We start from the raw sequence: 16,042 nt of genomic DNA on the forward strand, positions 1-16,042 counted from the left end.
GCGGCAGCTGGGGCAGGGACACACAGGGAGTGCTGTGAGGATGGGGAGAGACCTACCTGGAGGGGTCAAGGGTCGCTCTCCTCACCACGCAGCGGCCGGCCTATATGGGGAGGTGGGAGGGAGGAGCAGCTGGGAGGCAGGAGGCTGGGGCGGCGAATGGGCAGTGGGCAGTCAGGGGGGCGGGCCGCTTTGGCGGGGCGGTGAGGGACAATGAAGGGAACAGAAGGCAAAAGGGCACAAAAAACGAGGGAAAACGAATGTCACAAAAGGCAAGAGGTCTCAGAAAGACAGGAAAAATGAGTGTCACAGAAGGCAAGAGGTCACAGAAATACAGGAAAAAACGAGTGGCACAGAAGGCAAAACGGCACGAGAATACTGGGGCAGCTGAGAAACAGAAGGCAAAAATGGGCAGAGAGCACACGGGCAGCGAGGGGAACAGAAGGGAAAACCTGGCTGAGAAACACAGGGGCAGCAAGCGGTACAGAAGGAAAAACCGGGCAGAGACATAGGGGCAGCGAGTGGTACAGAAGGAAAAACTGGGCAGAGAAACGGGGGCAGCGAGGGGTACAGAAGGAAAAACTGGGCTGAGAGACACAGGGACAGCGAGGGGAACAGAGGGAGGTAGACAGGCACGGACCACAAACAGGCAGCAGGGGAAGACAGAACAACAGCAGTTACAGACACAACAATAAAATACAGGTAATACAATAAAACAATAAAGCGGAAGATGAACAAACCTACGGCCTACCACTGTTCACCAGGGAGGAGGCGCTGGTGGTAGCCTGCGGGTGGTGGAGGGCCTCGAACTTCCTCAGCAGCGGCAGCTGGGGCAGGGACACACAGGCAATGCTGTGCGTAGGGGGACCAACCTACCTGGTGGGGTTAAGGCTTGCTTGAAAGAAGCACGGGTGCGAAGTACCACTTTGTCCGGAAAAGACATCATGTTGAGAGGCGTGCTAGATAACGTCTGCAACTCACTCACCCACCGGGCAGATTTAATGGCCATTAAAAAGGCTATCTTTATGGTAAGCAACTGGATGGGACAGTTGTGTAACTGCTTAAAGGGAGCACACATAAGATAAGTGAGGACCAAATTAAGGTACCACTGTGGCATAACAAAGGGTGTAGGTGGAAACAAGTGAGCCAGCCCTTTTAGAAACTATGTACAATCGGAGACTGAAAGGGAGAGGGCTGGTCTGACAGCCACAAAAATGCAGACAGAGCAGCAAGATAACCTTTGAGAGTTCCTAAAGCAGAGCCCTGTTGAGCAAGGGTTAGAATGAATAGAAGAACAGTGGAAAGAGAAGAAGAAAGAGGGCAATAGAACTGTCTGTACAGTAAAATACAAATTTCTACCAACGGCAGGCGTACACTGTCTTAGTGGAGGGCCACTGGCTGCCAAAATAACACTACATACTTCGGGATGAAGGACAAAAGCCATCAACTACCGCCGCTCATTTTCCACACATGGAGGCGCAGAGTTGAAAATTTCGGGTGGAGAAACCTCCCCTGCTGCTGTGACAGTAGATCCTCCCAAAGGGGCAGCCTGATCGGAGGATCGACGCTCATTTTCAGAAGCTCTGGATACCAGACTCTCCTCACCCAGTCCGGAGCCACAAGGATGACTTGGGCCCAGTCGCTCCTGATCTTATTCAGAACCCTGGGCAGGAGTGGTCTGGCCGTAAAAGCGTACAGCAGGCCTGACCTGCAATCACGACAAAGGGCGTCGCCGAGTGATAGTCACCTTGGAAACTCCAGTAACAAAACTTACATCTTTCAAATAGCAATTCCTAGTGGGTCACAAATTGACCTACCTCATGAATATTAATGAGGTATGTAACAGTTTTTTTTACCCCTTAGCAGACCACCATGTCTGTGATTCCTTTTTAATAAATCAATCTTTTTTTAATGCAGCACATGTTTCTTAAAGGAAAACATGGTTTGTTTTAAAAGAGAAAATTTTATTTTGAAGTTTCATTTTTTAAGGGTATGCAGTGGTCCGTTTGGACATATGGGCCTTAATTCTGTACATATATGTCTCCTTGTTTCTTAAATATACAATGATTCCCACTATACTACCCTACAGCACATATAGCTTTATTTTCTGCATTTAAGAGAAGACTAAAATCCCATATGCTTGAGGGGGATGCACAATTTGTGGGGTGTGCTAAGTATGGAGGAAATACAATGGTCCCAGATGGGAAGCAGACATTTTGGAAACTGACTGGCACCACTGAAGATCTCAGAATCTTTCAAACAATTCTGAAGGGATGTTTGCAACTGTCTCAGATAGCCCCAATTCCTACTCCATTTAACTAAGAGTATTTTGTAGTTGAATGCTGTATTCCATGGTGAATACTGAAGGGACTGGGTAGGAAATGGGGGTGGGGGTTATTGTACTCTTTTTGTTGTATTATGTTCATTCTGGACTGATGATGCATTAATATGTGATTTTGGGATTGCACAAACGCCCTTTGAAGCACAGCCAATTCATGCATATTGTATTTGCTTATGTTACAGAATCCCCACTTGCTTATGTTACAGAATCCCCACCACAATAAATGTATTAAATCAAACCTGTACTAAGTCCAAAACTGCTTTGCTACCCACCACCCCTGTAGGGAGTAGGGTGTATAGTATACAAAAAAAGACAAAATGGTTTAACACATTGATTTGGAGAATAAAATGTCAAGTTATTGTTGTTTACCTGGGTACCTCTTCTATGCAGGCATAGAAAACGCCTAAAAGACACAAAAGCACGGAAGATCAATGTATGCACATAAATAACTTGCCACTTTGGTAACACTCACACAATGCAACACCCCATTTGTGTATGGTATCCTATCTTTCAAATTATTTTGCACCAAGTAGAGATGTCCATGACAACCAGCAGCACCAATAATTTATGTTAAAAGCATAGGTGTCAGGGCATGATCTATCACATTGTTTAAGGGCTGGACACTTACAGGGTCTGATGCACTGCTATTCATTTGCTTTCAGAAAAGGGAGGAGTGATCAGCTGTTTTATTCTAGTACTAGATAAAAGTTCTGTGTTCATTGCAAACCTCTCAACCCAGTCCAAGCATCACAAAACTTCTTCAGTTGAGGAACATAAAGCCAGATGTACAAATTTCTAGAATTGCGATTTCCTAAGTGTGATTCTTACCAAATCGTAATTAGGAAATTGCAATTCCTAATATAGGAAAACTTACATATATTGAATATTCTACCTAATGAATATTAATGTGGTAGGTCGCAATATGAGACCCACTAGAAATTGCAACCATCATGGGTATGGTGGCCTGATGAAGTCAGCAGACCACCATGTCAGTGATTGCTTTTTAATAAAGCAAACTTAAAAAGCAAATTCTGCCAGTTTTTTAAAAAGGAAAATGGGATGCATTTAAAAAGAAAAAGTGAAACTTTCAAGTTTCATTTTTATTTTTAGGTCTCACCTAAGCAGCACTTTTGTTGTCTCTCTGAAACATGTTGTATTCAGAATATGCATTAAGCTCTGCCCATGATTTTAATTGGCTCCTTTGACTTTCTTTTGGAAATGCTTATTTTTCTTTTATTAGTTTCTTTGTAGTTCCTCCTTAGTTCCTCCTTTTCTACTGCTGTAACTTCCCACGAGGACTGCCTCAGTTACATGTGATCTTACTCTGTAAGTTTTATTTACAGTTTCAAAGCACTCTTTTGTTAATTACTTTTTCGTCGTAGCTGGCATTGCAGGTGCGACAGCTATGCACTTCCCTGACCCGCAATCAGCAGATGCTTACAAGGGCCCCTGTTCCGTGTACTTCCCCCTCCTGCGTGGGCTTTCTGGCTAACAAATACACACAGCATTTGCATCTCATCAAACTCGTTCTGAGGGAGCATGTTCCATACATTTTCCCTTCATGCTTGCTTTCTTTTGCTCCTGTATGGATTGTTCACCAATCGTGTAATTGTATATATTCAACCATTGTTTAATTATATTTAATATGAGTTTACATTTATTTTTTACCATCAGCATGTTTGTGTACAGCCACGCCCAGACTCGAACCTGGTGCCCAAGGCCCAAATTCGGTAGCTGTTTGTTATGCCACATTCCTAAGGTTCTCCTTTTCCTTTCAAGCGCATCAGGCAATACCCATCATCCTGGCAAAGCTCTTGCTTCATGGATGGTGTGCTTGCTTTTTTTTATTGAAATCAGCGCGACTGCTGCTTCGCTTCCTGCAACAATACCATGCAACATAGAAAGAGACACAAAAAGAATGCAAGGGGGTGGGGTTACATTCGCCAGCAGAGATTCTTAAAACACCATGTTTCTGCAGCAAATTCCCCGATAACAAAGACCAACAGTACCAAAGGGGTCCATTGTGCCCATTACGCCATAAGGAATGTGGGAACCCATTAACTTCAGTGCGGTGCATGCCATGAACTGCAGGGGTTCGCTTATACCGGGGAAAGGGAAGCTTCCTGTCCCCATAATTTACAACCATTTTAACTACTTCTGCTCTGATTAAACATTGTGCTGTTGTAAGCTTTTTTGTTAGTCTGTAGAAGTGGTCAGAGAAAATGCTTATCTGTGCAAGAAGGTCATCAGAGCACACATATATGCATCTTCTATAAAATGACTTTCATTGATCATGTTACGGAACAGCAGTGTTAAATGTTTGGTTGAGTTCTAGGTGGTTGTTTTCTGTCCTTATTTTCTTAGGGAGGGTGTATGACATTTTAGAAGTTTGTATTTCTGTTTGCAAATATTGTCTCTCATAGTCTAATTGTATGTGAGTGTGCATGCGTTGTTGGTGCCTTGTGATAAACTGTACACGATTGCCAGGATATATCAGTTTTTACTGTTAGTACATTGTCAGTGTCTTTAGTCTTTTGTGTGTGTGCGTGGGTGGGTTCAAGCATCCAACATCTCTAAATGCTTGTGTGTCTTGTGAGTATGCTCGTGCATTTACAGTAAAGTGCCTCCAAATGCACACATTTGTCTGTTGTCAGTGTCTCCTAATCCTTCTGGGTGTGATGTCAGTGTTTGACAATTCCCTCATTCAGTGCGTGCGTGTGTGTGCCTGCTCTCAGTTGCTCACATAGGGCTTCTGGAAAAACACCATCTGTTATCAACAATGCAACTTCCCATTGATGTGAAACCGGCCTTGAGGCTGGAAGATTCCTTTCTCCTCCTCATGTCTGTGTGTGCCTATATGACAGAGGCCTGCATGGCTAAACCAGGCTTGCCTCTACTATGTTACCTAAACCACGAATGCGTCTAAACAATGCATTCCTTTACCACACATGTCTTTACCACGCATGCCTTTCACACACAATTTCGTAGTAAAGACATGACTCGTAAAGGGATGTGTGGTAAATATCACACCAGAGGCCACCTGCCCTTAGCCCTAAAAACTACCCTGACCTCCCCTGAGCTCTAATAACTTCCCAGACCCCCCGTCTGACCCCTAAAAATAACCCCAACCTCCTGAGCCCTAAAAACATCCCTGATCCCCCGGAGCCCTTAATTACTCTGACCCCCCTCACCCAAGCCCTAAAAAGTATCCCAACATATCTATTGTCATAATTATTTATTACAGGCTGGGTGGAGTCATGTCTGCCGGAAGTCCAGTCAGTCTTCAGTTTGGGGAGAAGATTAGTAGGACCGGAAAGAAAATAAGTAGCTTACACCCCTTCTACAGTAGTAAAAAAATTCACCTGCACTAAACTACAAAACCTGATACATGTCAATCCTGCAAGCGCATAAATATAACCCACAACCTAGGCTCAGCCATTTGCCACTTGGCTTACAAATTTTAAGATACCATACCATAGCTTCAATATAGATCATGCAGCCCACGCAGTCAAGAAGTAGAGGAACTGCACTGTGGAGGAGACCTTGCTTGTAGTAAACATTGTTATGGGTAACTGGAAGATGCTTCATGGTCTGCCTCTATAACCCTCAATTGAGCAGAGCAGGCATCAATATGGCATAAATTCACAGAATCTAAGAATGCTGTGTGAGGTGAAGGCACTTACCACAGGGGACCTGAAAAAGAAGTGCCAGGACAAGAGAAGGTTGGTGAAGAAGACTTTTAGATGCAAGGGGCAAATGCTTTTATTGGGGGTTGATCTGGACCCTGTCTCCATCTCACGCCCCTTGATGAATATTTCCTCTGCACCATGCAATTTGACCTGCTCTGTGACCTTCCTGTACCAGGGAATCCCAATATCAGGCCACATAAGAAACTATACACCTCTATCTTTCAGCATCATAATACTATTCTTATGTCTCACACTCCTCAACTAGCACACCTCTTTCCCTTCACAGATAGGCACAAGGCACACGTCACACGCTAATTACCCCCCCCCCAACCAAGTAAAGTAAAAAAACTATTACACTAATCTTGAAAATGTTATATAGTCCCATTGTACAGTGTTTAGTGTTTAAAGCTGGCACATCCAGGCCCCATATCTTAACATACTCCTACCACCCAGCCAGGTATGACTCACTGCTATCAATGAGATACACAAGTGCAGTCTGAATTTTAGGGAGCAATGTTGGAACTAAATCTTGCATACGTTTAGTGATTGAGGGTTTCTGTGCTTAGCATGTCTATTAGTAATTATGGTGGCGTAGTTATGGGATATCTGACATATTGGAGACATCTTAATATGAGACATTTGGCTGGCAATTATTAAGGAAGAACAAATACGTTCGGACTAACCATTATAAGATGGCGTCGGAACTTGTTTGATCAAGGAGGGTGGTGCATGTATGCCACTATAACTTTAGTATCTCAATATTCGTGCTGCCACTGTATTTGGAGCAAATTGGTTTGAGGCATAAATAACTTTCGTATATTTCTTAATATGAGTGGAACAGGATGATTATCGCGCTTAAATCTGGTGACTATCTAGGAAGAACTAATAATGAACGGACTAACCATTAAAAGATGGCGTCTGAACCTAGTCGAATTAAACTGGAAGATGCTTGAATGCCGTCACAACTGAAGACATTTTATAAACTCATGTTTTTATTGTTTATGTAATAAATCGTTTTACATTTAACAATAATTATACTCCAAAATGGTGGCGGAATTGGTAACACATACATATACTATGGTTCGATGCCCGTATGTGCCACTATGACTAAGATTAACTCTTTACCACTCTAAAATCGCGGCAATATTGGAAACATATAAACGTCATTTTAAGGCGACCTATACTGGCTGACACAGAGTAAATGGTTATCAACTATAATTAATTGGTGGGTTGATTGCCAATTAGATAACGTATAAATATGCATTGGTCCTAGAGCCTTTAAACCAGATGACCACATAATGGATGTATCGCGCGTACTTGCGGTGAGTGGGAGTTGCGAGGGTGGAAGGAAATGATGTTCAGTGCACTACCTATAAATGCTGTTTGACATTATGCCTATGCGACTTACAAAAGGATGCTTGATATTAATCGTACTTGCGTGTCTGTGTTTAAGAGTATTAATGGGAATCTGCATTGAGTGGCAGCATTAAATCTACTATAAGATGGCCGCCACTGTCTTTCGTGAATGCGAGCAATGTTATGGGTTATGCGGTTTAAAGCAGGATTAATTTTATGTTGTAGAAATAATCAATACTTCTCTGCATTAAGGCCAACAATGTTTTATGAATTAGTTGTTTCCGGTCACCTAGTTTCGGTTTGTCGATATAAAATGTAATTTTTTCACAATACGATAATATATACAATTATCGGCCAATCAAAAAGTGTCTTGGTCTCTCTTTTCTATAATAAATAATTAAGAGGACAGCAAAAATGCTGATATATTGCCCGTTAACTAGAGCGCTGTAACATTAATACTATACCTGCTTACAAGCTTATAGCTGGCACATCGGTAACAGCTCTTACTGTGAGGAGTTAGAGAAGCATTGTGGGGGAAAGGCTGGATTCTTTACTGAAGTGGCTGCCGAATCCCTAAACACCTACAACATTAAAATTAGGCAGTGAGCTATAGCCTATTAAAATTCTGATATGCTGCTCGTTGACTAAACCGTTAACATTAACATCATGCCCGTGTATAAACTCATTGTTGGCACGACAGCAACAATTCAAACTATAAGGAGATATCGAAGTATCGCGGAGGGCAAGTCTGGACTCTCTATGTTGACTGTTGACTAAAGGGTTTTTATAATATTAATCAATATGCCTGCGTATAAACTCATTGTTGGCACAACAGTAACAATTCAAACCATTAGAAGATATCGAAGAATCGCGGTGGGCAAGGCTGGACTCCTTATTAAGATGGATGCCTTATCTCTAACGCTTTTAACTTTAAACTATATGATGAGCTATGGTTTATATATAACAGGAATATGATAGGGGACATCCACATATGTATCGATAGTTTGCAGTACATGAGCGGTTCCAAAGTGAGGTGCGACTATGGTTATAGTGCGGTTAGATATCAAGTAATTTGTAAATTTGGTTGTGAAATATTTATGGGTTCATATGCTCCTAAACACCTATGTGTATTTATTTTCTTATCTCACTTAGGATTCACACTTCATTTTGAGAAACTGCACCAGAACTTTATTTTATCCTCTGGAAAAAAAAAATGTTGACCACGTATTCTAAAGTAAGTGAGACTGTGTTATAGCACTACAAGTCTAATTTTTATTACGATGGTCAACACGATAAGATATGCCATAGATGATAGTGTATTAGGGTTGTGACATCACTGAATGGGTTGTTCTTTTGTTGTAAACAATATTTGTTCAGAACCCTAAGAACTTGTGATATCGAAATAATGATGGATGCTTGCATATGAATACATTTTGTGGGTATAAAGCTCAATATATGTATAATGATGAGCATCATTTTATTTATAGATTGATATTCCCAGCAGTTAAAGATTTGAATCACGACTGCCAATAAAGGTATATATCTTTCTTGCCTATAGATGTTTAGTACATAAAAGGCTTTGAAATGCAAAAAAATGGAAAATCTTTGTGTAATGTGTTAATTGTGCTTTTTGTGACATAAATAATTGTATGAGCACAACAACTGTGTATATAGGTCCTCTCGTGACATTTTTGTATTCAAAATTTAAGACAACACTTCTTCTGTTTTGATTAGCACTTGATTAAATCGATGTGGATATAACTGTTAGGTAAAGATGTTTTCCCAAGTAAGATAAAAGGCGTTTTGTAAATAATGTGATTATGGACATACATTTTAACATTTATATATGTTTTTTTAGTAGAAGTTTTTAAACAATGGTATATGTATGTCTGCACCTTTGTAAATATCATTTCTGTGTTTTATATCTTTATAGCCCTGAAGAAGTCCGGTAACGGACGAAACGTGTTGGCTATCCATTTTAACCAGAAAATTGAATAAAGAATTGATCACAACTGAAGAGCCTTCTTTTCACTTTCTCTTGGGAAAATTGTTAACCATTGTTGAATTACATGATCCTTCTCAAAGAATACTTTAATATTATCTTGAGTATCTGAAGGGTGCAGGGCCATTTTTTGTGAATGACTCACTGCTATCAATATCACAACCAGTGATTAGAAAGTACACCTTTGATTGTTGTACCTCAACCCTATAATTTATGTTTATAGTGATCATGTTCTCAAAAGATACATTATTAGAGAACAGGCATCAGATATGCAGATCATGTAATCTGTTATATGATGGTACTATGTTGTCAGCCCATTTGCCACCACCTCCTCTGCTGCTCCAATGACTGCCCTGGCATGTGGACTGACTGTAAAAACCAGGCGTATGCAAAGCCTGGTAAATCTACCTCCAGGTATTTAATCTTTAAGTAATAAATAACGTTTCCCTTCCTGTGCAACACCTAGGGACAAATAACTTAACCATTATGGCATACCATCCATGTGCAAAGGACAGCCTCCAGTCCCAGGATAAAACCCTAACCTCTTAGAAGCTGCCATCTCTGAAGTCACTGCTACTAAAGAGGAAGCAGTGATTGTTGCCCCCCTGCAGGACAGCAATAAAAAGACATTGTGATCAACCAGCGGTCTGCCTTCTAAAGGTTTTCCAGATTGCAACTCACCAGGTCTAGGAATCAGCTCAGTATATGGTGCGCACCTATTGGTGATGCACCCTGCACTGAATCCAGGCAACCAATAGTGATAGTAAAAGTGGTCTCTGATAACCAAATTTCTCAAGGGGTAGTTGTGGAGAGCAACTAAAGCTTAGTCAGGAGGGTGTAAAGCAGGTGCATTTACCCAATAAGTCAGTCAGGGAAGCTCACACAGAAACACCAGTGTTAGAAAAATAGGGTAAATGTATTACACCTCCAGTCACTAAACTACTTTGGTATATCTCCTACTCAGAGATATGCATACACAACACATATATCATAAAAAGAGGTGACACATGGGCCCCTATGGGGGGCCAAACCATAGGCTAAAAAAATGGAATGTGTAGAGGGTACCCAATCAGGACTACCACCCAAGGATCTATAAGACTGGGGAAGCACATAACCACCAAAGGTAAGTTGCTAGTATTCCTTAGGAGCCTGGATGCAGAGGTGATACCACAGGTCAGAGCATGGTGAAGTCGCGAGCAGGTATTGGAAGATTCAGGACCCTTTCCAGAGGACCCTGCAGAAACTCACTGGAACCAGGGAGGTTGGGGAGCACACTCACCTGTGGATACCCAGAGGAGCTGGACACCTATACCAGGGAGTGCATAGGTGTGAAATGTTGTCGGAGCCGCCCGTTGTAGTCAAAGGGGAACCTAGGCTTTCCAGCTGCTACCTTGACTAATGGACCAGGTCGGTAGAACCCAGGTGTGGATTTTGGATGAGGATTACCTATGGAGAGAGGAGACAGAGTCCAGGCTACCCTGAGCTGCCCATGAGGTGCAGGAGCACAATCCCAACCCCTTTTTAGGGTACTTCAAGGTATGACGGAGGCCTTGAAGATGCAACTGTGGAGTCCAGGCAATTCTGTAGGATCACAGGAGCTGTCCATGTGCTGTCCCATGCCAGTCAATAAATTGCAGGAGGGTTAGTGGCCAGCAGGACTACCAACAAGCCTTGTCAAATGCAACAGACGTGTTGCATGTTGAAAATGCAGATTTGCAGACCAGCACGGTCTGAGGGACTCACCCACAACAGGTAAGTCAGAGATAGACTTGAGCAAGCGGGAGAGCCATCGGTAATCGATGAAAACTCCACAGGTACCCTCTGTGAACAGGCACAGGGAGTTGCAGGGAGACCTCACCAGCACACTGAAGATGGAAGCCCATGTCGAATGAGATGCAGTGAGGACCTCGCTTCTGGAGCTGTGTGATGCTTGAGGCTGGGACTTCTTGCAGCGCAAATATATTTGGATTAGAGAGCCACCAAACTACCACTAGCATGGCAGAGCCTGGAAGAGTTTGTGGGACAGCAGGATCCACAAGCCAGACAATGTTGTCAAGGTACCTGTGGTTGCAAGGGAGTGACTCCTTCACTCCAAGGGAGATTCCTTCCTGCTGTCCTTGATGCACACAGAGTCCCTGTGACTCAGGGGGCTGCACAGCCACGGAGGTTGCAGAACTTTAGCAGAGCACAGGGACAAAGTGGCAGTAGGAACCCTCCTACTAGTTGCAATGTTGTCTTCGTTCCTGGCCCAGTCCAGGGTAGAGTCCAATGTCCAGGAGCAGAAGAGTCTTGTGGGAGAATCCTGAAGACAAATCTTGCAGAGGAATCTTTGTCCAGATAAATCTAAGGAGCCATCCTCAGGAGAGGCCTTGAGTAACCCTACCAGGGGAGGTCAGGGATACTACTCTAGTGGACTGACCAGTAAGATGCCCCCAGGGGGCTCTGCTTATCATAGATTCAAGATGGCACAATCAAGCACCTGGTGGAGCTTGGGGCACCTCATGTGGGAGGAGCTGGACAGGGGCTGATCACTTTCCTGCCCTTTGTGTGTTTTCATGCCAGAGTAGAAGCCAAAGACTCCTGCACTGAGCTAAACCGGTTTATGTAAGGGGGTAACAAATGTGCCCTTCAAAGCAGTCTGGTGGTGCTCTGAAGCACCCCCACCCTAGCCCATAGACACCTATGCCTCTCTTCTACTGCCTTTCCCTGCACACATTAGGCTCATCAGCAGGAGGGCAGAACAGTATCTTGAGTCAGCGACAGCACTGGCTTACACGCAGACCCTGCAAGGTTACACAGTAGTCATGTGGGGTCCTCTAAGAAGCCCCCCAGTACATGGTATCATGCAACTAACACTGGAATCAGTGTAGCCTCATGGTTTCAATATGTTTGATACCAACCGGGTGCAGTGAACCCATTATGAAAATGGACATCTTCTGTTTGCCAGTATCCACTGCATACATTAAAATGGCTTCCCTGCACTTACAAAGCCCAGAGAATGGTGTTTGGGGGTTTGTAGGGGTACCTCTGCTCATGCAAGGGCACCCTCACACTTAGAACCCTGCACTGTACCCCTGCGCTGAAGGGTCTACCTTAGGGGTAACTTATTGGTTTTAAATGCAGTGACCAGTATATAAGGTAAACCTTATGTCTGCGGCGAAAAGTGCATGCACCATTTCACACAGGCTACTGTGGCAGGACTGCTGATACAGTTTTCAAGGGTTCACATTGGTGGCATAATACTGCTGCAGCCAATTGGAGACCCCTGGTGTACCAATGCTCTGGGTACCTTAGTACTGTGTACCAGGACTTACAGGGGTACACCAGTATGCCAATGGTGGGTGTAAAAGTGCACTACAGTCTAAACACACTGACACCAGACAAAAAGTGAGGGCAACCATGTCAGAAAGATCCTACTTTCCCACACCAGGCACCAGCTTAAAAACATGTACGCTCACACCTGGAATGCCGGGCTCACCTTCAACCTGACATCAGCTTAAAGGTACTTCAGTTGCTTCTTCTGGTCGACCATTCAACCCAGGTGCAACTTCGGTTTTCTTCATCTTCTGGGACAGAGGAACCAATGGAGAGGCAAAGCCTCTAGGTGAAGGATAACCAAATGGCTGTATGAGAATACCCTGCATGCTGGAAAGTGTAACAGGGGTAGAAAAGGGGTAAAACCTGTCCTCTTGGGGGATTCATTTTGTCCATAGGAATTCTTTATGAGCAGGATATTCGTAAAATGGAGATGACCTTAGAAAGATCTTGAACAAATCCCGAAGGTGGAGGGATAGACCAACCTGATTCTTGGAGAACATAAAGAAATGTCTCTAAGACATGCTAAATTTGCATTAAAAACATCTCAGTGTGTCACCAGATGTGAATGCAAGAAATTATGCAATGTATACAGCCACATTCACAATGGTTCAGAAAAGGGGGTGGTGATGAACAGAGTGTCTGAATTAAGCAGACCACTCTTACCCAGTCCAAAGATCAGGGCTTGATCCATCATCGTTTTTTAGCTCACTGCACCATCCCAGCTCAGAACTTGGCTAGATGCAAATTAGTCTGACCCTGGCCCAGTGCATCATGGGAACAGGGCAGACCAAACTACCAAGCCAATTCTTATACCGGGAAGGAAACAAGATTCCGGGGACCGGTTTCTGGCATTTCAGCCGTCTTCGGCCCAGCTTGCTTGAATCCTGATGGTGCAATGAGCAAGGGACTCACATCTGAGTATACCCTTCCACGCTTATGGTGGATAAAAACGATTCAGAAAAGGGGGTGGTAATGAACAGAGTGTCTGAACTAAGCAGACCACTCTTACCCAGTCCAAAGATCAGTGCTTGATCCATCACCGTTTTTTAGCTCACTGCACCAACCCAGCTCAGAATTTTCATAACCCTTATCATGTAATATGCCTTCAAGAAACTTGAAATAATATTGCCATTGAATTGCATTAGCTTTGATGCCCGATAGCATAAAGTGCACATGGGAAGACTAAGTGGAGGTCTTTCAATTTTGCTACAATCATCTCTGGATTGGGCAAATAATGGTATGATCTTAAAAGCTAAGGGGCATATTTACAATCATTTTGCTGCACTGCCTATTACCAATTCAAAAAGACAGGAATTCACGGTATTTACAAGATATGGTGCATTCCTGTCCTTTCATTCAGCACTGGTGCACATTTTGCAGCTGTGCACCAATTCAGGTACCCTTGTACCATGGTGCAAGGGTATCTGTGTTGCTGGTACAATTGTTTTTGAGCAGTAAGGAGGACCTTTGTACACAAAACCAATCACGAGAGGCGTTTTCCTCTTTCAATGTGTGCTGCAGAATGAAGCACACGTGGTAAACGAGGAGAAATGTGAACATTTCTCCTGGTTACGCCTACTCGAGGGAGGAGCAAGGTTTTGACACTACCCCAGGGTTACCTGATGTTGTAAATCTGGCAAAACCAAAGGGGATGATGGACAGAGTGTTGAACATTGCAAGCACCCACCCCCAGTCAACCAATGTGGGTTTAATCCGTCATCATTCTTTAGCTCACTCCGCCACCCCAGTTTAGACATGGCCATATGCAAATCAGTCTGACCCCAAAAATCTGGGGCAGAGTCAAATTCCATGGTGTTGAGTGGGAACACCCACAGCAACATCCATGGAACGCCTATTTCACTAAGAGTAAGGCAAGGCAGCGACTAGAGCTGCCTCTCCTTACACCATATCTACAAGGCCATGAAAAGCCACACAGGGGGGCTTTACGTGGCCTTGTAGGTATGGCTAAACCCTGTGCACCACCGGAACATCAAAAAAAGTGACGTTCCGGTGGCGCTCAGAGCTTGTAAATATGCCCCAAAGTATCTAACCGCAATATGGGTGAAGCTGGGCGCTATAGGCCTCTTTTTTTATTATTAGCATTTACTTACTGCCAGGTCTTATCAAAGACAGAGGGAACTTAATGAGCATCTTGGTTCAATTTGAAGATCTGGTGGCAAAAGCAAAAAAAGCACTGCTACTTTAAACAGAGTATTTTATTTGTTCATTATTGTATAATACAGTAAAGGAATATAAACCAGATTTTCCTTATAAACTTCACTCAATACCCAATATCATTTTTAGGTAGCCCAAGACCACCTGGTGCAGTAAATTAGTAAGTGCTTATTTGTGTGATCTTGGATTACATCACTTAAATTGTAGATAGCTTATTTAAAGGACCAGTCCACTGAAAAAACGTTTGTTTTTAATGGGAGAAAATCGTTGATCGAATATTCTCTTACACATTCTCTGCTTTAAAGCTAATAAAGCTTATTGACCTTGATTCCAAACTTACAATAAAACTACCACAGAGTACCCCTCCGAATCCTCTCTTTTATGATCTAGGGATGTTCCCAATAGCGCTGATTGCATCTCTGCGCCCAGTTTTATACTGGAGGAGGATTTGGACCACCCCGGAATTAGAAACCTTTTCAAGGGGTTTGTTGGATATAATTAGAAGTGACATCTCCCACGAAATCAAGTGGCTAGGGCATATCCGGGGCCTCTTGATCGATTTGGGTCTACGGGATCTGTGGGAAGATCCAACAAATGCCAGGTTCCCTCCTAAGAAGGTTCTTAAAGAACTGTTTTGGCAGCTTGTGGTCTCCAGGACCTTTAGGTCTATTGATCCTGGGTCCTTGACCGGATTGTTTATGGACATTAAAGAAGCGCCAAAACTGGAAGCCTTCTGGGACCTTATCCTAAAACCCCTGGATCGTAAACTCTACTTTCAAATAAGAATCGGGAGCTTACCGGGCGGGGCTTTCACTAGCAGGTGGTCCGCAGGAGCTAAGGCTGCTAGTCCATCATGCTCAGCGCTCTCTGAAACACTTGGCCACCTACTATTTGAATGCCCCGAGTATGTGGTGCCCCGGAGAATATGGCTACGCCCAATGTGCAGATTAATGGGCACCGATAGGGGGGCGGTGGTAGTAAGAATAATTCGTTCCTTCACAGATATGACAGTTTATATAGCTGTGGCAAAATTCTTGAGTTGGGCGTGGACTATCAGAAGTAGAAGGCTAACAGATTAATATGTATTCATGGTGCCAAATTAAAATCCCTTATTCAATGTACAATAATCTGATTTTAAATGTGTAATGGATTTATGATTTTTAA

General features: G+C 43.3%; 1 protein-coding gene across 1 annotated transcript in view; it reads left to right on the plus strand.

Annotated features, from left to right (window-relative positions):
• SEC22A (SEC22 homolog A, vesicle trafficking protein) overlaps positions 1 to 8,929 on the plus strand; it is a 458,264-nt gene extending 449,335 nt beyond the window's left edge. The window contains exons 7-8 of the mRNA XM_086957076.1: positions 8,536 to 8,617; positions 8,871 to 8,929. Coding sequence (XP_086813202.1) covers positions 8,536 to 8,616 — 81 coding nt within the window. The 3' untranslated portion in view covers position 8,617; positions 8,871 to 8,929. The remainder of the gene's footprint in view (positions 1 to 8,535; positions 8,618 to 8,870) is intronic.
• Positions 8,930 to 16,042: the final 7,113 nt, after the last annotated feature.

This window comes from Lissotriton vulgaris, chromosome 2_1 (genome assembly GCF_964263255.1).
Source record: "Lissotriton vulgaris chromosome 2_1, aLisVul1.2, whole genome shotgun sequence".
NCBI classification, from domain to species: domain Eukaryota; kingdom Metazoa; phylum Chordata; class Amphibia; order Caudata; family Salamandridae; genus Lissotriton; species Lissotriton vulgaris.